Source organism: Hemicordylus capensis, chromosome 5 (assembly GCF_027244095.1).
Source record: "Hemicordylus capensis ecotype Gifberg chromosome 5, rHemCap1.1.pri, whole genome shotgun sequence".
NCBI classification, from domain to species: Eukaryota; Metazoa; Chordata; class Lepidosauria; order Squamata; family Cordylidae; genus Hemicordylus; species Hemicordylus capensis.
This window is the reverse complement of record NC_069661.1, coordinates 18,549,214-18,575,397: the sequence shown is the minus strand read 5'-3', so window position 1 is coordinate 18,575,397 and position 26,184 is coordinate 18,549,214. Positions and strand designations below refer to the sequence as shown.

The 26,184-nt window shown below is 46.6% G+C and overlaps 1 protein-coding gene across 4 annotated transcripts in view; it reads left to right on the top strand.

The window, feature by feature from the left end:
- The first annotated feature begins 792 nt into the window (after positions 1 to 792).
- The window catches only part of PLAC8 (placenta associated 8), a 28,809-nt gene continuing 3,417 nt past the window's right edge, over positions 793 to 26,184 (top strand). For 2 of the 4 annotated variants that reach the window (XM_053252684.1, XM_053252685.1), the window contains exons 1-4: positions 793 to 907; positions 14,043 to 14,165; positions 17,693 to 17,817; positions 22,109 to 22,217. In XM_053252684.1, the coding sequence (XP_053108659.1) occupies position 907; positions 14,043 to 14,165; positions 17,693 to 17,817; positions 22,109 to 22,213 (354 nt within the window). In that variant the 5' untranslated portion in view covers positions 793 to 906 and the 3' untranslated portion in view covers positions 22,214 to 22,217. Of the gene's footprint in view, positions 908 to 11,435; positions 11,514 to 14,042; positions 14,166 to 17,692; positions 17,818 to 22,108; positions 22,218 to 26,000; positions 26,180 to 26,184 lie in introns of those variants that run through there. The other 2 variants (XM_053252682.1, XM_053252683.1) reach the window with 2 other exon arrangements.

The following is a 26,184-nucleotide window of genomic DNA, read 5'->3' as shown; positions in this document are numbered from 1 at the left end:
TTTAGCTATTTTTTACCAATTTTATACCTGCTCTGCTATGCTACCTGTCTAATTTTATTTCCATGATGTTTTATTGTGATTTATTACTTCTGTGAGCTGCCCCAAGCAGAATTGGGCTGGTGGGGTAGAACAGAAATGTTTTAAATAAAATACAATAAAATAAATAATCGGAATTATACCATTTAGATTAGAAGCAGTAGGTTTTAGTAATTAATCCACCACATTTCTATATTGCCAAAATTATAATGTTTCAGGTGGTTAGGACTTGATGGCTCACTGACCTTCCTCAGAAGATTAGGGTTTTGGGGGGGGGGGTTGGTGGTGGTGATTTCAAATATGCACCTACACAGCTGTGCAGAATGGTGCAGAACAAACTTTCCATGACCAGAATAGCAGCCCTTTTTAATTTTTCATTTATAACATTTATAACACAGCTACACTCAGCTGAAAGAGTAGCTGCTTTGATTTACATTGTTTAAATTGTTTTAAAATGTCTTAAAATCACCCACATTACTGATAGCACCCACAGCACCCAAAAACTGCATTTTGAGTTTAACATGCTGCAATAATTATGCATTTGCATATGCCACCATTTTCTGAGCAGAACTAGGCAGTTGTATTGTGTACATGGTGACCACAGATGCAACAGAAGAGAGGGCTCCTTTTCCTTTAACAGTCATATACAAGAGGGACTTCTGTCAGGTGGGACTGTTTTCAGCGGCACCTGCCCAAATTCCCTCTGGTGCACATCTGTTACAGGAACTCAGCCCTCAACTGCACCTGGTTTACTTTCTCTTGTTAGCCTAAGGTAATTGTCATCTCTACTGTTTCTCCTTAAGCTCATGTTTTCTCACATCACACAAAACAAGGGGAATTGAAACCCCCTCACCAGACCCTTCTTCTCTGAGTAAGTAGCATCTTCTCATCAATCTTTGATTTAAAACACTTGGGGAGCAGAGCTTTGGGTCTGTATTCAGTGACAGACTTTCCTCTGTAATATGTTCTTTCAGTTTATGTACATAATTTGCTCTTCCTCTTTATCTTTGCTAATTCACAAGCTCTTATTTGCCCTGTTCCTCTTTGAACTTTTTTTGTGCTAACAGCTAATGCATTCACGGTTGATCTCGCTTTCCTGCTCACTTCTTTGCCACCTGACTTCTTGTGGGTCTGGTCTTGCCTGGTTTTGCTTCTCTTTTTCAAGTGTTCTTCCTGTTGCTGTGAATCTTTTACGACTTTCTGTTGCTGTTCCCCAGTGATCTGGCCTCAGTCTCTTCTTTTTCTACTTTAACATATTTTCCCCTGGTTTATCTTCTCCTATTTTAGATTGTTGTTGTTTTTAATCCTTTTCTGTCCTCCTTTTCCCTTTTTGTTACATCTATCTCTTATACTTGTCTTTCTGGCAATCTCACATTTGGGGGCTTGCCTTTTTCTACAGACTAGTCTTATTAAAACTCTATTTTTAAGCTTTTCTCCACGACGTTCCCTGCCTCACCACCAATAGGGATGTGCATGAACAGGTTCAGAGGCCCTTTCATGGGACTCCAAACTGGTTTGAACCTTGCCCCGCTCAAGGGTTTGATGGTGGGGTGGCTTTAAGGATGGGGGATGATGCACTTACCACCACCACCCCCATGTTTCCCTTGCCGGTGCACATTTACCTAAAAGCCCATTGGGACAGCAGTGTACCTCCCTGTCACCCTGCTCTGATGTTATCCAGAAGTAACCGGAAGTCGTAGCTGCGACTGCACGTGTTGTGCACACACCCAATAGGCGCTCAAGCGTGGCACATGCAGTTGCAGCTACCACTTCTGGATAACATCGGGGCAGGGCAGCAGGGAGGTACGCTGCCGCCCCGATGGGCGGGGGAAAGTGCATCTTCCCCTGCCCTTAAAGCCACCCCCACCCCCGCCATTGAACCAGCCCCCACCAGTTCCATGCACATCCCTAACCACCAGCTCCTCCTCCCTGTGCTGCATGAGAGGGTATACAGTAGGCTGTACTGTGAGGCCTCCGACTGGGTGCTATAGTGCTGTGGGTTGTGGAGCGGGGATTGGGGGCGGGGGTTAATGACCAGAGGGAGCTACCATGCTTTCTAATTGCAAAAGGAAGACACTGTTCCCACCGCCCTCTAAAACAAACAAAAAAATGTAGGGAGGCCAGGTCTAGCAACGGACTTCAATGGAGAAGATGCAATGGCAACCGCAGACCTGGTTGCTGGTGCAATGGAGGCCAGGTCTATCAATGAGTTTGAGTGTGGGCCAACGGGGACAGTCGATCTGCGCTCAGAAGCACTGGGCTGGCCACCCAGAGGCCGTCCTGCCCTCCCTCACCTGCCCAGTAGACCTGGCCACTGAAGGCCAGGGATTCCTGCATGGGGCAGTGAGACCTGGCTTCCCCGTGCTAGGGTAGCCCTGGGCCACAGTGCAGAGGTGACCAGGTCTACCTGCTGGCTGCTTCTTTTTAGTCCTGGTTTCCAGGAACTAGTAAATCTGACGACTGAATGGTTCCCCACCTCTACCCCACACCACCTGCACGGGTTCATATGTGTGTCTGTGTCCTTACTGAAAGGGATGAGGAGCAGGGGTGTAGCTACAATTGAACAAGGAGGGGCAAATGTCCCTGGGGAGGAGAGCTGGTCTCGTGGTAGCAGCATGAATTGTCCCCTTTGCTAAGCAGGGTCCACCCTGGTTTGCATGTGAATGGGAGACTACAGGTGTGAGCACTATAAGATATTCCCCTTTAAAAGATGGGGCCACTCTGGAGCAAGCACCTGCATGTTTGCATGCAGAAGGTTCCAAGTTCCCACCCCAACATCCCCAAGATAGGGCTGAGAGAGGCTCCTGCCTGCAACCTTGGAGAAGCTGCTGCCAGTCAGAGTAGATAATATTGAGCTAGATGGACCCAGTGGTCTCACTTGGTATAAGGCAGCTTCCTATGTCTGGTGGCTACATGGGGACAGGCCTTCTCTGTTGCCTCCCCGAGACTCTGGAATGTGCTCCCTGCTAAAATAAGTGCTTCCTCATCTCTGACAACTGAGCTAGATGGACCAATGGTCTGACTTGGTATAAGGCAGCTTCCTATGTTCCCTGAAAGGGGGGGGGGTGCTGGTTTGGGGGACACCTTGCTCTCTGCTCTTTCCCTCACACCTTGCTGAAAATGAAAGGGGGAGGGGCAGGGGCCCATCTTAACTTTTTGCCCCTTGCTATAACACTGGTGAGGAGAACATTCCTAACCAACCTTCCTCTTGTTTGTTGCATTCATGAATTGCCTTTGTGCTTTAAAAAGTGCCCTAGACCATGTACGGTACAATGAAAATGCTGCAGTTCAAAGAATTTGCAGTTGTTTCCATGCTGACCAGAAGCTCTTCAGTCGTTTAAATATTTATATTTATGGACTCTTCATCATGCTGCTTTTTTCAATCTGGTTATCTGTTACAGGAAGTCCCCAACTTAACAATGGTTTGTGTTCCAAGAGTTTGTAAGTCGGATGTTTATAACTCGGAGCACATATCGTTTTCAAGAATGACGACTTGCTTGTAAGTGCAGGTTAGTGTTTGTAGTTGGGGACTTCATTAATGTAACATGTTATGGAGCGCTGTATTTAGGTACATATGGGTGTAAGTCATAGGAAGCTGCCTTATACAGAGTCAGACCATTGGTCCATCTAGCTCAGTATTGTCTACACAGACTGGCAGCGGCAGGGTTGCAGGCAGGAGTCTCTCTCAGCCCTATCTTGGAGATGCCAGGGAGGGAACTTGGAACCTAAATGCTCTTCCCAGAGTGGCCCCATCCCCTAAGGGGAATATTTTACAGTGCTCACACATGTAATCTCCCATTCAAATGCAAAACAGGGCAGGCCCTGCTTAGCAAAGGGGACTATTCATGCTTGCTTCTAGAAGACCAAGTCAGATGTTTGTAACTCAGGGGAGTGCCTGCATGCCGTTTTAGCTTCCCTTTCCTCTCCTTGAGACAAGATGATTATTCAGTAGCCCCAGTATGGCACTTGAGGGAGAGAAGAGTGGAATCTTAGGAGCTGGGTAGTGGGCTCTTTTTCTTTTTTCTCCTCCCTTCAGGACAAAAGCAAGGGAACTGAAGAACTATCAAGGCTTCTAACTCCTCCTCATGTTCTGTTCCTACTGGAAGGCTTTAGCACATTTTCAGCCCTTATCAATAGGGGATTCCACCCGTGTGTGTTATTAAGAACATAAGAACAGCCCTGCTGGATCAGACCCAGGGCCCGTCTGGTCCAGCATCCTGTTTCACACAGTGGCCCACCAGATACCTCTGGAAGCCTACAGGCAACAGCTGAGGGCATGCCCTCTCTCCTGCTGTTACTCTCCTGCAACTGGTACTCAGAGGCATCCTGCCTTTGAGGCTGGAGGTGGCCTATAGCCCTCCGACTAGTAGCCATTGACAGACCTCTCCTCCATGAAGTTATGTTGGAAATTCTCTGTGGTGAGAGAATCCCTTTCTCATTATAGCAGAGTGCACAACACAGCGGATTTAGTTAAGCATGCGTGTATGCTGAGAGTAAAGTAACTTGGAGCCAATTCAGTTTCAGATCAATATATAAGGCATTTATTAAGGAACTCCATTCTAGATAGGAAAGTGAGGAGTTAGGATCTCTAATCTATCTATCTAGCTGGATGCAAATGGATTCTGCATCTTCTCTGCACACATGGAGCAGGGAGAGAGGCTTGCCATGTTGCAAGGTAGAAGGGCAGGTAGGGAAGAGAGAGAGGAAGGAAGTTAATCCCTGAGATTAGCAATCTACATATCCAAAGGGATAGTGTCAGAGCAGTGGAGAAGGGATGACCAATGTCTTGACCCTCTAGCCCTCTGACTCACTAGTCTGTCCTCCACTGTCTGAGACAAGAGACAGCGCAAAGTCCTTTAACTTCCAACAGTTATCCAAACTCCTCTTAAAGTCATCCAGGTTGTTGGCTGTCACCACATCTTGTGGCAGAGAATTCCACAAGTTGATTACAAAGTAAAATCTCTTTCTGCATACATCCCTTGAGTATGCAGCAAAGAGAAATGGTTCCAAGTCTTGGTAGCAAAGTTTATAGCCAGCTGTTGTTGTGGGAATGCAAGTAACTACAGGTAACATTTGAGTAGTCTTGTCTCTTATTGCTTTATCTTGTTTTAATGTTATCCTGTTAACTGCCCTGGGGTCTTAGGATGTAGGACGGAATATGAATATAAATTCTTCCCAGGCAGCCTTCAACAAAAGGGCCGCATTTGCATGAAATGTGGAACTGCAGGAGCAGAATCCACTCCCTACCCCCACCCTGCTCTCCTGTCCACATTTGGGTGTAATGGAGAACAGGCTCTATGCAGTCAAGGAGACTGCAGAGAGGACGGGGATCTGGTTGTGCAGGCTTCCTTCTTGCACGAAGGACAGCCCGCACAGCCAATCGCAGTCGGAGAGAGGGAGGAGCTTTTCCTCCTCCAACTCTGGTCTCAGGCAGCTGAGCCTACAGTTCTGCATTTGGACATACTACAGGCGGTTGTTAACCTTGCGTAGGAGCAGCAAAACACACTACAACCTGAGGGTTCAAACTGGAATTTGGAGAGCAAAACTATAGGTCACTTTCCATGTGGGTCTGGAGTTTCCAGTTTCATGCAGTTTCATGCATTCGGACATTCAGATTTCGCAACCTATGGCCACTTCAGCTCCAGTTTCGTGTTGCCCCAGTGTGTCAGAAATGGCACTAGCTTTCTTTGTACACTTGAAAATCACATAAGACAAGACAGAGGAATATCCTCGGCATTCTGAGGTAAACCTCCCTCATCTCTCAAAGTCTGAGCCTTTGGGCCTTGGGAAATCATCTGTCACTTTGACTGGCACCTGACAGAACTCCAGCAAATTAATATGCTGAGCATTTAGAGTGCCTTTCAAAAATGGGGAGTGGCTATTGGCTCTTCTCTGCATAATATGGATTGTTTAGTTTGTTTATATTCCATGCTTGCTTGCTTATCTAAAGCGTCCAGCTATTGCATGAGCTCTTGTATCCCCAAGCAATGCATTCATACATATATGATAGGAAGCCAACCTATTTCAAGAAATGTTTAGCACAATTCAGACTCTGTCCAGAAGCACAAAGCAGGTGCAGAGGGAGGCCATCAGCGGCTTGGGCTCAGCCCACCGCTGCATCCCCTAGCCCCACCTGCTGCATAGCCATGCCCCTGCGTCTGACGTCAGATACGGAGGACATGTTTTAGCTCCCAAATGGGGCTGCACAGACCCGTTCAGAAGCTAAACAACACCCTTCATGTCTGACGCCAGACGTGGGGGCCCTGCCGGATGCGAGGCGCAGCCCCTGAGGGGTGGCAGCCCAGGTTCTTTGAACTCATTCACTCAGTAGTGGCTCCACCCCGGCACAAAGGAAGAACTAAAAAGTACATGCCCTATTTACCCAAATAGAAGATGACTCCAAATTTAGGATGACCCTCTGAAACAATACAGATTATACCTGCATTTACCCAAAAGGAAGAAGACTCTGAATTTAAGTGACCCACCACCACCACCACCCCCTCAAATTTCTAACTTCAAACAACTTGGAAAAAGTTGGATTTGGGTAAATACGGTCATTCAAGCAAGTGAGCCCAGCCATAGATCACACTTAAGGCACATACATAATGCACACATGTACAGCACTCATCAGAGGCACATCTGCCACTTCTCCTGGCTCTTCCTTCTCTGCCCTCGGGCAGCAAAAAATACCTGCAGTCCTAGGGGAATGAGAACAACAAGCTCACAGCCAGGCAGCAGGGCATCCAAATGCCATTGTTTAGCAGCTCCCCGGAGCCATAGTTGCAGCAGCACCTGAGTCCTCTTGCCCTCTTTTTGGTCAATGGAAAAAGCCTGCAGTCCTCTGTGGGGTGGGGAAGAGGAAGGAACACACAGCCAGGCAACAGAACTATCCTGGTGCAGCAGCTCCCCTGAGGCCCAGCTGCTGCACACCTGCCTCTCGGCTGCCCTTAGATGGAAAAATCAGAGTAAGAAGTATACAGCCAGGAGCTTTGCCAGACAGCAGGCTTGACTGTGAGTTCTAAGTTGTCCCCCCGCAAAGACACAAAAGTGGATATTTTCTACCCCAGATATGAATCGGGCTATACTCTAATGTGCACTGAAAAACCCAAATTGTGCATGGAGTGTTCCCTGATACTTCACAGGGACTTTGGGGTAAATTTGGCCGATATGTGAACGCACACCCTCCATTCTGGAGGAGATGCAAACTCAAATGTGAAAAACTTTCCAGGGAGTTATTCACACATGGCTTCATGCCACGGATTCATCTGAAGGATGAATCTGCTTCACAGCAGATCCACAAATATGCCTTCTGTGTGTGCATTCACTTTTGAATGAATGACTGTGGGGGGGCGGTTGTGGGGGGACATAATCGGGCCAATTGGTTCATATATAATTCGTTCAAAACAAATGCAGAAAGGTCCTGAATGGACCAAGTAGCATATCTGCAGAGGCGTAACTACGGGTAGGGCAGGCAGGGCACGTGCCCTGGGCGCCACTTGGGGAAGGGGTGCCCAAAAGTGCCATGACCCCGCCCTCACCGCCACCAAATTTATTTTTCAGTCAGCAGCAGCAGCGGCGGCGGCGCCCCCCCGCCATGAGCTCTTGACTCTGTCTGGCCTCAGCGCCTCACTGGCCACGAGTTCACCCCACCCACACCCAATTCATTTTTCAGGCAGCCGCGGCACCACCGCGGCGCCCCCCACCCCCAGCTCCGGCTGGCCTGGCTTGGGTGCTTGGGTGCTGTTGGCCGCATGATTACCTCCTCCTGAGTCCTGGTACTCCCGCCCCCCACTCACGCGCATGCGCGAGTTGATCTGATGAGAGCGAGGAGGAGTGCTGTGTAGCTTGCTGCTGCTGCCTGTGGCTCTCGAGTCCCGCCGCCGCTTGATATGAAGTGAATCAGAATCAATTATGAACACAAACCAAATATCATTGATTTGCATGTATGGTTACTAGCAATGTGCTGTGGAAAATATGTGAGAAATACTACTTGAAAGTACATATTAATATTAGCTAATGTTCCATATTTTTTATTCTATCTTATTTTTTTAACATTTATATCCTGCTCTTCCAAGGAGCCCATCATGATTGACTCTTCATGTGTGATCGCCCCTTATTTTTGTTTTTATGCTGTTTTCTTTTTAGCTTAACTTAAATAAAGAAGCAAAAAGGAATGCCTTGAGTAATCTTTGAAATTAGTATAATTTATATTAAGCATGTCTAATTCTGTATAAGTAGGGGCTTTGTTGTTTTTGTTAAAATTATGAAAAAAATTATCTTCTCCATTGCAAGCTGGAGAATGGATTGATTTGCTTAACTTAAACATCAGAATGTAAATGTTGACTGTGGAAAGGGCTTATCTCACTCTTACTAATAATCTATACCAGTCTAGTTTTGGTGCCCTGTGCCTATGCTGATCAAATAATAATATATAGGGGAGTGGTACTAAGCATCAACAATACAAAATCAATACCACTAAATGAACAAGTATGAACTTGCAAAAAATACTCAGATTGCTATTCTGAAGTAAGTTGCTATCTCATGGCTTAAAGACAAGTCACCTGTCTCTAAGCCGTGACAGTCCATTAACATGCATAGGTGCATATTAAGGATTCTAATACCCTTGTCTTGAATAGCTTTCTGAAAGATGCATGTCAGATGTTGGGGGGGGGCGCAATTTCAGTGCTTGCCCTAGGCGCCATTTTCCCTAGTTACGCCTCTGCATATCTGGCATTCCTTGCTTTCAAGACCACTATTAATTTTTGTAATGGAGGGCTTTCTTGTAATTGGCAGGTCTCTCTGCCCCCACCCCCCGCCCGCCCCACTTCTTTTAACCATTAAAGATTTAAAAGGACAGGCAGAGCTCATTTTTGTAACCCCCTCTTGGTGCTGACTCCCACCCCCAGCATCCCAGATGCTGCACTGTTCTGAAGGATTTGTGGGGGGAGGGAATGGTGACCACCGCAGCCCCACCCCCCATGGTATGAAAATGGAAGCAACTACAGTTAGTAATGGAAGATTGATAGTCACTCAGAGTGGCAATTCATGAGTGGCGAAATACGCTCGGGGTCTGTCCGTCCACTAGGCAGACCCAGGCCGTTGCTTAGGGTACCAATTCCAGGAGTGGGGGTGTATAAACAGTGCTGGACATAGCACTGCTCGTTATTCTTTCTCTCCTTCTGGGCACTTTCCAGATTAGACCCTGCAATGGGGTCACACCGAATCTCTGAAGTGTGCTTTCACACTTCCTGTGTTGTGACACCACAGTCCCTTCGCGGAGAGCAGGGTGCCATTCATTTTTCCAATGCATATGTCCAAATCTAATTTCTGCGATATAGTGCTATAATGTCGTATATCTGGTGTCAAAAGGTTGCTGTTTTTTTCAGGTTGTTCGTTTTCACGAGACTGCTCCCCCTGCTGGGTGCTTTGCTTTTTACATTCTGAATGCAATTTGCCTGAACGGAAGCATTTTGCCGCTGTTGAGCAGCTAATTTATTTAATTTATTGTTAACCACCTTTCATTAAAATAATCACAAGGTGGTTCACATAGAAAAAGTTAAAACAAGACTATAAAAATTACACAATTAAAATATACTAAAATATAAAAACAGATCTAATTTTTAAAAAATGTAAAATACATAAATACCATACAATATACAAAGAAGCAGCAATGGAGACGATCACATAAAAGCCTGAGTAAAAAGCAAAGTCTTCACATGTTTTCTCAAAGCCATGATGGAGACTGTGGAGCGAATAGCCACCGGGAGAGCATACCAAAGTCTGGGGGCAGCAACAGAGAAGGCCCTGTCCCGCATGCATGACAGACGAGCCTCCTTCATTGTCGGCACCCGGAGCAGAGCCCCCTCAGATGACCTTGTCAAGTGGGCAGCAACCCTTGGGAGCAGGCAGTCCCTCAAGTATCCCGGGCCCAAACCATTAAGGACTTTAAAGGTCAAAACCAGCACCTTGAATTGGACCTGGAAACAAACTGGTAGCCAGTGCAGCTCTTTCAAAAGGGGAGTGATATGTTCCCATCGGGCAGCTCCAGACAAAACCCTGGCTGCCGCATTTTGCACTAGCTGCAGTTTCCAAATATTCTTCAGGGGCCCACATAGAGCATGTTACAGTAATCCAGCTGCGACGTGACTAAGGCATGGGTAACCGTGGCCAGATCTGCCTTCTCGAGAAAGGGACGCAGCTGGCGCACTAGCCGAAGCCGTGCAAAGGCACCCCTGGCCACCGCCTCCACCTGAGCTTCCAAAAGCAGAGCCGGGTCCAGTAGTACCCCCAAGCTGCATACTTGCTCCTTCAAGGGGAGTGCAACCCCATCCAGAACCGGTACAATCTCCTCATCCTGATTGGCTCTCCTACTGACCAACATTACCTCCTTCTTGTCTGGATTCAATTTCAGTTTATTAGCCCACATCCAACCCATCACAGCCTCCAGCCTCTGATTCAGGACATCCACTGCCTCCCTAGGATCAGGTGACAAGGAGAGATAGAGCTGAATGTCATCCTCATATTGCTGACAACTCAGTCCAAGTCCCCGGATGACCTCTCCCAGCGGATTCATGTAGATGTTAAACAGCATGGGGGACAAAACCAAACCCTGCGGGACCCCACAGGCCAATAACCACGGGGCCAAGCAGTAGTCCCCCAGCACCACCACCTGGACCCTCCCCCCAAGGAAGGACCAGATCCACTCCAATGCCGTACTTCCGATTCCCGCACTCGAGAGGCAGTCCAGAAGGATATTATGGTCTAATCTGGAAAGCGCCCTGGTATTGCACCTCTGAAGTACTGCATTGTGATGTTGGAATGTAATATGTAATACTTCACCCTATTCTCCAAGGGGCCTGCACTCTGCCCCCCAAATAGTCTTTTTAGCTCATTGCACCTCAGCCCCCAATAAACAGCTAGCCTCATAACCTGTGCTCCCCCTCTTGAATATGAATCGTCAGCCTCGGCATTTATTTCCCAAAAGAAATGGTCTTGGTGTAGATCTCCAAATTAACAGCAGCATCTTTTATTCCCGAAGTGTTAAAAGGTTTTGCCTTCATAACAGACTGGGGATGCTCTCTTGCTGTATCCTCAAATCAAGCTAGTCATCTGCTGGACATCCACACGGGCTGGTCTTTCGACCCTGTGAATAAGCAGCCTGCGCAAGTCAAGTTAAAGGCGGGGCTCTGTACTTCTCAACTGAGTGGTGGGTGTGTGGGTGCATGCCAAAACCAAACTTTCCTAGGTTCCAAAAATCCTAGGGCTGCTACTGGGCTAGCCCTGAAGAAGCTTGAGATACTTGGGCAGAATTTTTTTTTTTACCTAGAGGGTTAAACCAATGATCTGGACTGTGATTCCTTGTCAAAAGGCGGGAGGTGTGGTCATGAGAAGCAATAGAACAGGTACCTAGGGCAGACTGTTAAATGAGCTGGAGTGTTCTAGGAAACAGCACTTCTAGTTCAAAAAGGAGAAAACAAGTAAGTTTCATTTTCGTTTACTACTTGTCTTGAACAAAGAAAAAATGTTCAGGATTTTAAAAGGGTAGAAATGTTTTACTCAACCTTTAAAAAAAAAATGGCATAAGAAGAAATGACCCTCCTTTGCTGCCCAATTGATCCTGTTTACTCAGAAGTAAGTCCTACTCACAAGTAAGAGTGCATATCAGTGTGGCTTCAGAGGAAATGATAAATCACTTTCATTTCACATGCGCCTGTTCTCAAAGATGCTTGTGTGATGTTTATGATTGAATTTTAATATTTCTATACTTTACTTCATATTAAAAACAAGGTATTGAGAAGGTATTTGCATTTTAATTATTGTTAGGAAAATATATGTGTTCACTCTTTATTATTTAGACTGAGAGTATTTAAAATGAGTTTAAACATACTACTACTATACTAAGACATATTTGTATACCGCCCAAAATGCATATTAAATGTTAACATTCATATTGTTTCAGATCTTAATGGTTTGGATCTTTATAAAAATGACTATATGAATTATTGTAGATTGTGTCTGTTCTTGCAGTTTCCCTAGAGAAGAGTTAAAATAACTCAGATTTGTTGGGCATTGCTCTGCCTTAGTTAGAGGTTTTTTTAAAATACTTTTTTCCATAACACATTTCACAATATTTTATGTAACAATGTTTATCTTATTTTAAAGATTTATGTGCCATCAGTCTTCATAAATTCATAGTGGCTTACGACAAAATTCATTTTTAAAAATGCAACTTCTACAAATAGAAATGCAAGATAAGACAATTACTACAAAAAGGCCGTCGTAGATAAATGTATAGAGTTAGGGGAACATAGGAAACTGCCATATACTGAGTCGGACCATTGGTCTATCTCACTCTGTATTGTCTTCACAGACTGGCAGCGGCTTCTCCAAGATTGCAGGCAGGAATCTCTCTCAGCCCTATCTTGGAGAAGCCAGGGAGGGAACTTGAAACCTTCTGCTCTTCCCAGAGTGGCTTCATCCCCTGAGGGGAATATCTTGCAGTGCTCACACATCAAGTCTCCCATTCAAATGCAACCAGGGCAGACCCTGCTTAGCTATGGGGACAAGTCATGCTTGCTACCACAAGACCAGCTCTTCTCTCCCTGGGAATAGGGGAAGGCCTACTGGAATAAAAAGGTATTCAACTTTTGTTTAAAATTAAACAGGGAGGGGAAAGCCTAAGATCAAGGGGCAGTGAGTTCCAGAGCCCCGGGACCACCACTGAGAAGGCTCGCTCTCATGTCACCAACAATCATGCTTCAGAAGGTGGTGGGATGTGCAGGAGAGCTTCTCTATGTGATCTCATGGGGCAGGCAGAAACTATACAGGAGTTAAGTGGGAATACCTATCCACTTCAATATTACATGGTAGAAACTGAACCTGTCTCTAACCTTCTTGAACATTATGGCTAGCAATATAGAATTGGTGTTCATGTGAACTTCAGTGCACTGCTTGTTGGTGCTTGCTAGGCTTGTTGCCTTCTATGCCTTTTAATGGCAGTCTGATATGCAAAGCTCAGCCAGTGAGGGTTTTCCCAGCACGTGAGCTCTACTCCTGGGCAAGTGGGCATCTTTATTGCAGGGGACTGAAAATGTGGATCTGCTCCCTCCATTTCAACTGAATGGCTAACATCCTGTATTGCGGGGGATCTCTCGGTGGTGTTCGATACCATCACCCATGGCATCCTTCTGGACCACCTCTCGGGGATGGGGATGCTGTTAAACCTCAACATGAAATCACCAGAAGAGGCTTTCCAGAGATTTGGTCTGAAGTGTCACGTGTATGCTGAGGACACACAGACCTATCTCGCTTTGTCACCTGATCCGAGAGAGCCAGTGGAGGCTCTGAACCAATGGCCTTGGAGGCTATTATATGAGCTGAATGTCGGTTAATCCTGACGAGCGGAGGGGCTGTTAGCCAGATCTCCTTTCCAACTATCTGTTCTGTTACAATGTCATGCGCAAGCGGGCCTAGCCACTGGTGGCAAGACAGACATGCTTCCCTTCTACCACTTCCACTCGGTGCTTCGTCCATGCGCCTCTGGGTTTGGACTGGATGCACTGCAAGCAAAGGAAGAATGGCACCCAGCCCCAACGGCACATGAAAGAAGCACCTAATGGAAGCAGCACACCTGTCCTGCCTCTAGTGTCTATGGGCGCAGGAAGAATGAGGGCAGATGGGCATCTGGCAGCCCCCTGGAGGTGTGGAGGAAAGCAGTGGACGAACCTCTGGTGGCCCTCAGAAATACTTAGGGAGAGCAAACTGTGTCCCATATATTAGGTTTCTGAAACTGGAGGTTCTACTGGCCGGGGGGGGGCACTTGCCCACCCTCTGGAGCCACCCTTGAATGCATTATATTTTTATCGTTGTATTGTAGTAATTGACATACATGTCTTTTGTTGCGTCCTCATCATTTTCAGGCTAGAGGTGATTCATTAAAGTCTTCTCTCTCTCTCTCTCTCTCTCTCTCTCTCTTTTTGCCTTCTTTCTTCTCTCCTGTTAACCAGTGGCCATACAGGTTGGCTCTCAGCCTGTGATTGTGACGACCCAGCCGCAGGTTGTGGTTGTCCAGCCTCAGAATAACCACTGGCAGACCGGTTTATGCGACTGCTGCGCTGACTGCGGAGTGTGTGAGTGGCCGTTCAAAATAGATCGGTGTTGGAGTTGTGGGGGTGATGGTGCCTTTCAGATAAAGGCTTTTCATGATGGAAATAAGTTTCCTTCATCTTCCAAATCATGCATGTTTACTAAGGGAAGGGCTCACTGCGTGGGAGGGGCAGGATGAATCTGCACTCTGCATACAGACATCCTCTTTCATTAGAAACCAATTCTAAACAAAGCATCAATCATGGCCATAAAGGCCGAGTTCTTGCTCAGCCAAGCGTACTCTCACACCCAACTACGGCAGTGCCTGCATTACTGCAATTATGTGGAATAGTTGCATGTGATGCGTTTGCTGATTTGCAACTACTGACCCATGCAATTTGCACTTTACTATACCTAAGCCTACTTGTACCACTGAAAGATGTAAGCTTAGGATCCTTCAGAAAAGTAGTGTTCATTATTAAAGATGTACCATCTCTCCTACTATCCAACCATTCTGCATGTAGTCAGGGAGAACTGTGAAGTCACTGTCCAGCCTTGATGTGATTATAGGAAGACTGAGAAACATCCCCCTACCATGATGCTTCACTTCCTTGCATTTTGGGGAAATGCATAGTTTAAAACATTAAGGAATAACGTGTAAGCTGGAGGAGCTTGGGCCAGAGTCAGAAGGATGCAGCTACATGGAATGGAATTATGAGGACACAAAGCTGCTTCATGTGTTCCAAAAAGGAAGCATAGAAGGAAGCATGGCTGGCTTGTGCTTTCTCTTTGTGTCTGTCTCGCCCAAATGCAGGGAAAGTTAGCATTCTACACCACTAGTGTACACATTTTCACCAGTGCCCCTTTGATGAGACCCTAAAGTAAGTCCAGAAGAAACACATGTCCTTCATGCCTGCCTGGAACTGGCTCTCGCAGTCTGCACAAAAGATCCAGAGCCCTAAGAGTTGTCTTGCTGGATCAGACCAGAGATCCATCTTGCCAAGGACTTTGTCTTACAATAATGGTCACGCAAATCAGAGGCTGGGCCCACTGCTTTGGCCACCATGGAGGCGGGCAGCTGCAGGCTGGCTGCAAACAGGCCCGCCTTTCCCTCAGCCCATCCCCAGTCATGCACTGTTAATGAAAATGTTCCAGGGTGCTGGCTAAACATTCCTACAGGGCTTTGGGGCTAACGTGGAGAATCAGCGTGACTATATGGAGCAGTTCATAAAGGTATCAATTTGTGCTCAGTTTTGGTCTGAAAATGATGAGAAGACTGGAATATGGCACAATTGGATTTATTCATGGATTATCGGGGTACAGGAAAATAAAAAAATTAATTAGGCAAGGTGAGGAGGCAAACTGTTAACTAACAGTATTAACTAGAGTCTCAAGTAGAGGCATTTTAGCTTAAGGTCAAAATTGTCAATGAATTGGCTTAAGACTTTACTTGAGAAAGGACCAAGGTGTAGCCCTAAAGAGACAGAGAAGGGAGTGAGGAGATTTAGAAGGGATAGAAAGTTAGTATAATCACTCCCGATCTTTTGGTGCGTTGGATGCACTTGCAGGATGGCGTGCACAGGTAGATTTCCTTGCAGGGGCAAAGCAGAAAGGATTATGTTTGGTTCCAAGATAGGTTCAGAGTCCTTCTCTGAGTTTTTTGTTGTGTTTTCCCTCCTTCGTCTTCATTGTTTCCTCCTGACCATGTGCTTGGGTCAGGAGTCCAAATGGGTAAAATTATGCCCTGGGGCAATGCAAAGGTTGGATACCCTGACTGCAGGGGCTGAAACTCCTGTGTAACAAAGCAGTTCATGTTTGTATGAACCAATCCAGGGTTTCTTAACCTTGGGCCCCCAGATGTTGTTGGACTACAACTACCAGAATCCCCAGTCACAAAGGCCATGTCTGGGGATTCTGGGAGTTGTAGTCCAACAACATCTGGGGGCCCAAGGTTAAGAAACCTTGAACCAATCAATTGGGTGTGCTCTTTAAGAAACAAAGGATGGAATGGCTGGTTGAGAGGTGTGTGTAGAGTACTGGATGGGTGAACTCAAAAGCTTTATCTGAGACTAGGGCATCTCTCCCTGGGGGAGAGAGAGAAGTTTTCTTTTCTGTTAAGGACCCTGCCTCTGGGTCCTTGCCAGCTCATTAAAGTTGTGATAGGAGACTGGGGGGTGTGCTGTGCTTATCTGGGTAGTTGTAGGAGCAATTGGCAAAGCTAATCTGATTGCAAAGGTTAGCTGTTTCTCTTATGAAGGTCTCTTTGACCCAGGTCTGCTTGCTAGCTTCCTCCTTTTTTGCAAGAGAGGCCATGGCGGGTGAGGTGTCTCCCTGCAGTCGCTTGTTGTTCTGACCTCAGGCAGTGCTGCCCCATGTTGGCTTGTGCCAAATGACCAAACTGCATAGTTTGCCAAACCTGGGCATGTGCAGAGTTCACAATCCTGTGAGCTTGGGTATCCAAGATGAAGGTTGCAAGCCTGCAATTACACACAGAGGGGTGCCATTTGCAGCCCCAAGAGAAGCTGTCTCGGTAACAGCATGAGAGGAGATCAGTTAGCAGGTGGGCCGTGAGCAGGCTGTGGGCTGGCCGCAGCCACCCTCGGAGTTGCTTGCTCAGCCGTTCAGTGCGGGCCGGCAGCATGGCAATCCGGTCGCCTGGTGGGACATTTTGGATTTAGCTAATTTTAAGTGGCAGGATTGTCCAAGCAAAATGTGGTATGTGCAGGTCAGTGGGAAATACCTTATTCATAACGTATTTGAAAAATAGGGTGTGGGGGGGAATTTCCTGCTTTCCCTGAGTGTGTAGGGGGGGAAAGGTGCATTGCCGCTTTTCTTGCACCTGCCAGGGTGGTGGGGATGGGGCGGACAAAAGGACTTTAGGTCCAGGCTCCAAAATTTACCTCTGAGCCAAATGTCTTTAGGGAAACTCAAAGACAGACCAAGACAGAGGTCATTGTGTTCTGGACCTTTAGGTTTTTAAAAGGTGCATTGGCTGACATACAGAGCAAGGGTTTATCAGTGCAGCATGAAAGCAGCCTAACAGAACTTTCCAACTAACTGCACTGATAACAGCAGGCCAGGGAAGCAGCAATTTCTGACCCCCTCCTCTTCACAGAGGCAAACTGTGCAACCTTCAGGGAGGACAGGGATCCATCTTATTTATTTGTTATTTCTCTGTGTAAACCGCCCTGAGCCATTTTTGGAAGGAATGGCTATTTCTATTTATTCAATATCTATTTATTCAATAGAAATTGAATAAATGAATAAATAAATATACTGCTCCATCCAAATGGCTCTGGGCAGTGCACAACAATAAAAGTAAAACCCACAAATCAATCCTTTTAAAAAACAATCATTACAGAACAATTTTAAAACAGCATAAAACCATTAACAATTAAAACTCTTACATTCACATTGGAGAGAAGCTGCCCCTCCACCAAATTTGGGATCTGTGGCCTTCAGTAACCTTTATAGATTATAATCTAGTGGTACAGAACTTTGCTTTGTATCAACCTAACATTCTTCAAGTAACTTCACTACTGCTTGCATGCTCTGCTTTGGCTCTGTCTAGGTCTCTGTGGAATGTTTTGCTATGAATGTTTGGGGTGTGAAGTTGCAGGGAACATGGGTGAATGTTGCCTCTGTGGCACAGGCATGGCGATGAGGGCCGTCTACCGGACAAAATACGGGATCCCGGTAAGTATATTATTCACATCTCTTTTCTAGCCCTTCTTTGTTGAATCTTTTGTCCTTCTTTTTAAGAACATAAGAACAGCCCTGCTGGATCAGGCCCAAGGCCCATCTAGTCCAGCATCCTGTTTCACACAGTGGCCCACCAGATGCTGCTGGAAGTGTCCTTTTAAAAAGGACACACTTTAAAATGCTTGTTCCAAAGCGAATCTACTCTTGTTGCTCTAAGATTTCAGACCTTACTTTTGCTATATATATTATATTCACGTAAAGTGACATAAAATGAATAATTGTCATGGCTTCTCCCACAGAGTTCTAAGAACTATAGTTTGAGGCGAGTGCTGAAAATTCTCAGTTCAAGATCTCTGACCTCCTGAGCAGAATTTTGTTTCTGCATTCTTTGGGGACAGTGAATGATAGCTGTGCAGAACATTCTCCAGGTCCAATGAAGCGTTTTCCAGGAAAATGCTTTGAGTGTTTAAATGTTCACCCTTTCCCCCACGTCTGTATAGTTCTATTTCACCACCACCACCTCTGGCTCTTGCTTCCTCCTCCCAGGATTAATCACCTGCGTGATCCTAACTAATCTAAGATCATTCACTATTTGGGAAGACCAGGGGCCTAGCAAAGTTGGAGTGGGCCCTGGGACAAGAAGAGAAATGGGCCTCAGCACCCCTTCCCAACATTCTTCTTTTCCCTGCCCCCATGTCTTTGCTGCAAAAAACCGGTAAGGACATGATAAAAGCAATGGTGAATGCAGGCGCGGAGCCTGATCACCAGTGGCCCATGTGTGGCCGCGGCGGCAGCCCCACTCACCCCGCCCACCCCGCGTCTGCTGTCAGACATGGGGTGTGTGGTTTGGCTCCCAAATGAAGCTGTGTGGCTCTGTTCAGGAGTTGGAGTCCGGCCGGTGCTGCATTTACAGCGCCAGCCATTTAACTCCCGAAGGGGCCACGTGGCCCCTTCGGGAGCTAGACTTGGGCTGGTACTGCATTTTCAGCACAGCCAAGAGTGGCCATTTAACTCCTGAATGGGGGCTGCATGGCCCCCACTCAGGAGCTAAACCAGCACCCCAACGTCTGATGTCAGACACGGGGGGCGTTTTGGAGCCGCGAGGCACGGCCCATGATTGGGTGCAGCCCAGGTTCTTTGAACCTGTTTGCCCAATGGTGGCTCCACCCCTGAGTGAATAATGCACCCTTTCTCTTGGATCTATGTAAGGAATATCATACACTCCCCATGCACAAGAGCAAAGAACAAGCCACCTATCCAGCAGAGGTCTGCCTCCCTTAAGGGCTGAGGGACATTTGTCCCACCTTGTTGAATTATAGCTACACTAGTCGACCCCGCACACGCGCTCTTTGAGGCCGGCAGTTACCTCTTCCCCCCTGCTTCTGCCCCAGTCTTCACTTCCAGGCCCAGCCACCTCTCCTCCCCACTGCCACTTCTGCCCCCTCCCCACTTTCTCCCCCCCCCGGCCTTGCCTCCACGGCTGGGCTAGGCCTGCCACTGTCTGCAGCCAGGCCTGCCACTGCCACGGTGACCAATCCTCCTGGGTGCGCCTCAGCCAATCAGACCCATCTGCCGCCCAGCCAATCAGCTGGGCGCTGGGATGCACATTCCAAGGCACACCCAGGAGAATCCTCTATAATAAAATGCTTAGGTGTAATCCCGTGTCCCTGTGCCCGTGTCTTTCTCGGCTGTTCTGGGCATGCGCGGAGCGCATGCCCAGACGTCAGAAAAAGATATGGCCGCAGAGACACGGCGGCCATGTTGGAGAGTGGCAGTCGAGGAACGGGCTACAGGGAGGACAGAGGCGGCAGCGGGGAACTGGGAGAGCAGAGGCGGCTACGAGGGGACCGGGAGAGCAGAGGGGGCAGCGGGGGTCCAGTTTCAGGGGAGAAACGGCCATGGGGAGGCAAAGGGAGAAACGGCGGCAGGTCTGGCCCGCCCGCCGAAAAGGACAGAGGCGGCTGCGGGTCCAGCAGGTCAGCAGGCAGCACCCCGGCCACGGGGAGAGGAGAGGCGGCGGTGGGTCTGGCCCGCCGAAAAAGGAGACAGAGGAAGAAGCCGGGCGGCAGAGAGGTGGGGACACTGAAGTGCAGCTGGAGCCAGGAAAAGAAGGCAGCAGGAACAACAAAGGAGCGAACGGGGCGGGGGGGCTGGGAAGAAGCAGAGAGGCAAGGCAGGGAAGCGAAGCCTGCGCTGCGCCTCCTCCTCGGAGCCTGGAGAAAAAGAGGGGGGGGGAATTGGCGGAGCACCTCCCGCCCAGGACCGCACATCGGCTCTCCTGCGCCGCTCACCTCCCTAGAGCTGATCACGGAGGTGCTGTACACTGTGAGGCTGGCCATGGTGCTGGGTTCGGAGCCGCTCCCTCTCTGCTCTGGCTGTACTGGATGGGAGGAAGGAAGGGAAGGGGTGGGGAGGAATCTGCTTCCTTGCCAGCTCCGCCCAGCATGTGAGAAGGGAGGAGGAGAAAACTAGCACACACACCCCCACTAGAGCCCGTTATTTCAACGGGCTTAAAAATACTAGTTATATATATAGATCCTTGGGGAAGACACCACAGTACTATTTAACCAATCGCATCTAGCATGAAATAAATGAATGCGACAACTATCAAAAGACAAAATGTTGCTGAAAGGGGGAGCTGGTTTGTTTGACTGATTGATTGATTGTTTGTTTCCTTTCTAGGCTGCCACATCCAAAGGCTCTGGGTGGTGCACAACAACTTTAAAAAAACATAAAAACAAACACCATTTGAAACACACTGCTCAAAACAATATAAATACAATTTTAAAACAATTCAGTACCATTTAAAATCAATGAAAATACTTAAAAACAATTAGAAAGTTTAGTTTTTGGCACTGCTAAATATGTTCACAAGAAACGTGAATCATTTCAGCTCTGCTGTCTGATATAAGGTTATTCACAACTATGTGTATAGCCTGTTCTCCCGTGTAGATGTTACCTTGTGAAAAGTGACTAAATTACTTCAGCCAATTTGAACCAGTTCAGATAGATTTAATACAGATGGATGTCAAATGTTTACATTGCAGTGTAACTCCTATAAGATGAATACAAAGACAGGTTTCTAAACTTAGATGAATCAAACATGGTGTTTTCGTATCTTAACACCACATTATTTGAACCAGTCATATTTGACCAGTGACAGGAAAATAATGGCAAAGAAAAGTAGGTTCCAAGTTCCTTCCCTGGCATCTCCAAGATAGGCCTGAGGGAGATTCCTGCCTGAAACCTTGGAGAAGCCGCTGCCAGTCTGTGAAGACAATACTGAGCAAGATGGACCAGTGGTCTGACTCCGTATATGGCAGCTTCTTATGTTCCTTTGTAATCCCCACCTTGGGATAGGCTGTCCTTGCTATTCTTCAGGGGCGTAACTATAATAGCGCAAAGGGAGACAGTTGTCTGGGGGCCTACTGCCTTCCCCCCCAGAGGCAAGTCACATGACTGACTCTCCCAGCCACGCACCTGCCCGGGCTTCCTTCAGTTGTATTCATGCTCTGAAATGGATGTGAGTGCTAAGACCTGGAGCTACCAGAACAGCATGTCTTTCTCTAGTACTATTAAATGACTTGCATCGTCCACAATTTACAAAATCTTTTAAAAAAAAAATTAGGATGATGTTCTATTGTGGCACATAGGGGATGAATGGATGGATAGATAGATAGATAATACAAATCTTACTATGCTTTTTGTTACCACTATTCAGCCTCATTTAAGATTTCTGTACTTCATGAGCTGAGCTTCAGTGGGGGGGGGAGCTTTTTAAAATCTTGTCTCTGGGCCCATTCCAACCTTGCTACGCCCCTGCTATTCTTCATCTTTAAATCACAAGTTACTAATGTTCTTGCAGTGCTTGCCTATTTTACATTCTTCTATTTGGATATGTTACTTTTCTCGAATTTTGCTTTATCTGTTAAAATGTCCTCCCCTGAGCTCTTGAGGATAATGTGGAATAAAAGAAAAACAAGACCAATCCCACACAAAATCTAAATCGGTGACAATATCTTTCACACATACGAGCTTCAGCATAGCTGCTTAGAAGGGCCGATTCTGAGCAGGGAAGCCGCAGACAAGAAAAGGGTTAAAGCAAATACATTTGCTGCTGCTTCTCCACTCAAAATGCTGCCTCCCCAAAAACCAATGCATTGCATATACGTTGAGCACAATGACTATTTAACCAGGAAGTCTTCCCATGTGTGTTCACCCTTCTCAGTCAGAAGCAGAATTAATTTCAATGTTAAACACATTTTCTATTTATTTATCTAAACAGGGATCCCTCTTTGATGACTTCTGGACTGTCCTGTGTTGCCCTAATTGTTCTCTTTGCCAGCTCAAGAGAGACATCAAGAGGAGGCGAGAAATGGGAATCTTCTAGGAAGGTTGGTAAACTTGCTTGCCCAGCTGAATGACTGGGGGAGGGGGGAATGGTGCAGAATTGCAATACATTAATTATGACCCATGTTTATTTGAAACCAATGGCAAAGTTCTGAAGTGCAGAATCTAAAAATATAAAAGCCAATTCCAAAAAATCCCATCTCCCCCTGGTGTGATCAAGAAATATATTTTGTTTGAAGTATGTAGATAATATAAGAGCCAGTTTAATTCTTAATGGTTAGAGTTGGCAGGGACATGAAGGAGGCTTAGCCCCAGTCCCAAAGGGCATCCTCCTATTTCCTTCCATTTAATTCAGTCTTGTTTGCTCACACCTTGGGGGTTGGAAGTGAAATGCTGCTGCAACTACAGTTGCAGGGCAGGGAAAACATGCTCACTTTCCTCACACTGAGTGGCCTGGCTCTCCCTAAAATGAAGACTGCAAGGGGAAATGAAATACTGAGTTGGTTACATCCAGAGTTTCCCTTCCTCTCTAGAGAAGAGGTTTCAAACCTGTGGTCCTCCAGATGTTGCTGAACCACAACTCCCATTATCCCCTGCCACAATTTATTGTGGACCACATTTTGGGAACCTCTGCTCTAAAGGAAAATGTCTTTTGCCAGTGGAAGGACCTCTTTCCCTAAAGCAATGGTTCCCGATCTGGGAGCCCCCAGGTGTTGCTGAACTACAACTCCCATCAGCCCCCACTACAATTTATGGTAGCTGAGGATGATGGGAGTTGTAGTTCAGCCTACCTGGAGGCTCCCAGATTGGGAACCACTACCCCAAAGGAAGGGAAACTCTGGATACAATTCCCTGAACATGTGTGTGGGTGCCCTCACATGGGGTCATTGCAATATGCAAACCTTATCTCCAGCCTGCCATATTGATGGGCATTCTTCTAGTTGATTAGAATTGCAACATTTAACCACGCAAGGTTTGCAAAGCCTGCCGAATTGGTTGTATGAATGGCCCCCAGATATGCTATATTGCATGTGTGTGTATATGAAAAACTCTCGAAGTGTAGTCTGTTCAGCCTGCAAAATCTTAAGAACAGCCCTGCTGGATCAGGCCCAAAGCCCATCCAGTCCAGCATCCTGTTTCACACAACGGCTCACCAGACGGGAAGCCCACAGGCAAGAGCTGAGGGCATGCCCTCCCTCTTGCTGTTGCTCCCCTGCCACTGATATTTAAAGGCATCTTGCCTCCGTGGCTGGAAGTAGCCTATAGGCACCAGACTAGTAGCCATTGATAGACTGGTCCTCCATTAATTTATCTAAGTCCTTCTTAAAGCCATCCAGGCTGGTGGCTGTCATTACATCTTGTGGCAGAGAATTCCTAGAATAATTATGCATTGTGTGAAAAAGCACTTCCTTATGTCGATCCTAAATTTCTTGCTAATCCATTTCATGGGATGGCTCATGGTTCTAGTGTTATGTGTATGAGAGAGAGAAATTCTCTCTCTCTCCACACCATGCATAATTTTATAAAACGCTATCATGTCTCCCCCCCAGTCGTCATTTTTTCTACACTAAGAACCCCCAGGTGTTGTAGTCTTGCCTCGTAAGGAAGGTGCTCTAGGCCCCTGATCATCTTGGTTGTCCTCTTCTGCACCTTCTACAGTTCTGTAATGTCCTTTTTGTGGCCGCACCACAGATTTGTATAAGGGCATTATGATATAGCATTTTTATTTTCAATCCCCTTCCTAATGCTTCCAAGCATGGAATAGACCTCTTTCTCAACTTCCGCACATTATGTCAACACTTTCAGTGAGCTGCCCATCCTGACCCAAGACCCCTCTCCTGGACAGTCACCAACAGCTCAGACCCCATCAGCATATATGTGAATTTGGGGGTATTTTACCCCAATATGCATCATTTTACACTTGCAAACACTGAATCGCATCTGCCATTTTGTTGCCCACTCCCCTGTTTGGAGAGATCCTTTTGGAGTTCCTCGCAATCTGCTTTGGATTTCACTGTCCTAAATAGTTTGCTGTCATCTGCAAACCCGCTGCTTACCCTAGCTTCTAGATCATTTATGAACAAGTTAAAGAGCACTGGTCCCAGGACAGATCCTGTGAGGGGACCCCACTTCTTACTTGCCTCCATTTAGAGAACTGTCCATTTATTCCTACCCTCTGTTTCCTGTTTTTCTAGTTATTCTCTTGTTTCCTGGTTCTTATTTACATTGTGGATTTAGTCTCAGGTGCTGTCATTGTTTGCACAGGTTTGTCTTCCAGATATTCTAATTAACAGACTTGCCAGCAGGTTCAGGGCAATGTACTTCCTGCACAGGTGCCTCTTCTAAAGGCCCCCCCCCAGTCCTTCCCCATTCCGTTCCAGTTTGATGCCCCAATTACACTTGCAAGGTGATGACTGGAGAAGCCCCAGGGTAGATGCCATCACAAAATACTTGGCCTCCTTTCTGGCTACTGCCCACATCGCACACATCGGAGCAGCCAACTTACCCTCTCCACCATTCAACCTTTTCACTCCTCTGCTTGTAGCTATGCTGAAAACCAGTTGGATAACATCATATTGGAGAACATCAGCTCATGTGGGGCCAAATAGCAAATTACATATGTCACCCCAATTTCAGTGACTGTTTTGTTTTCAAAAGGTAAGCCAACTTTGGGAGGGGGCAGCTGGAGGTGGGGTGGCTGTACCCTCTCCTTAGCAGCTGCTTTTGTTCCTGCAGGATTCTGGTGATATTTACCTTTGCATTGCAAACATGCACTAGGATCCCCACAGGGAGAAAAGCAGTTGGGTGAAGGACTGAAGTACACCTCTGCCATTTCTCCACTACAAACTTCCTTCCAGAGCTGCTTTTCCTTTATAATGGTGGCTTACCTGTCCCACAAAGCCACCTTAAGTGGCACAGTGGGAAAATGTTTGACTAACAAGCAGAAGGTTACTGGTTCGAATCCCGGCTGGTAACACCTCTATCGGGCAGCAGCAATATAGGAAGATGCTGAAAGGCATCATCTCACACTGCACAGGAGGCGGCAATGGTAAACCCCTCCTGTACTCTACCAGAGAAAACCACAGGGCTCTGTGGGCACCAGGAGTCAAAATCGACTTGATGGCACACTTCACTTTACATGTCCCACAGTGAAACATGGTCATTGCAGATTCACCCATGCCACTGTGGGGCTCTTAACGCTTACAGCAACAATACTGCGCAAGAAAGAGGGCACTACTGACATCTTGCACAATCACATGCCTAATGAAAGGAGCGTGTGTCATGTGATTGCAAAAGGTCAGTAGTTCCCTTACTGCCCTCTTGTGCAGCATTGTCACCACAGGTGTAAAGAGTCCCATAGGGGCATGGGCAGCTCTATAACACCTGTGTGATGCTGAGGGACAAGTAAGCCAATACTAGTAGGCAATGGCAGTTAGATGCACACAATGTGTAGTTTTGCCCCGAAGCTCTTTTTTTTTTTTTAACATTTATATTTCACTCTTCCTCCAAGGACCCCGGAGCAATAACATGTTTATCTTCACAACAACCCTGAGAAGTAGGCTAGGCTAAGAGAGATGTGACTGACTCAGTCACTCAGAGTTCCATGGCTTAAATAAATTGCTACTAAATAGTTATACACACACACTCTCTAAATATTACTATATATATATAATATTTATACTTTTATATCCTGCTTTACTGCCACAGATAGTCAAAGGAGCTTATAGGAGAACAAAGACAATTAGAAAACAAATTGTTCAAAGTGAATTCAACACAGCTATAGATAGTATCATTAATATGTGTCTCCTGAATTTTTGTTTTTCCAGATTCGCCTACATGCAGAAAGTGTGTTTTCTAGAGTTTTTTCCCCTTAATTATCCGTCAACCAAGTCAATGTCTGCCTTAACTAATATTCCATAAATATGTTCTATCAGCTGTCACACTGGATATTTTAGGCTGAAATATAATGTACTCTACTTAATATAGAACTTCTTAAAATATGTAATTTTG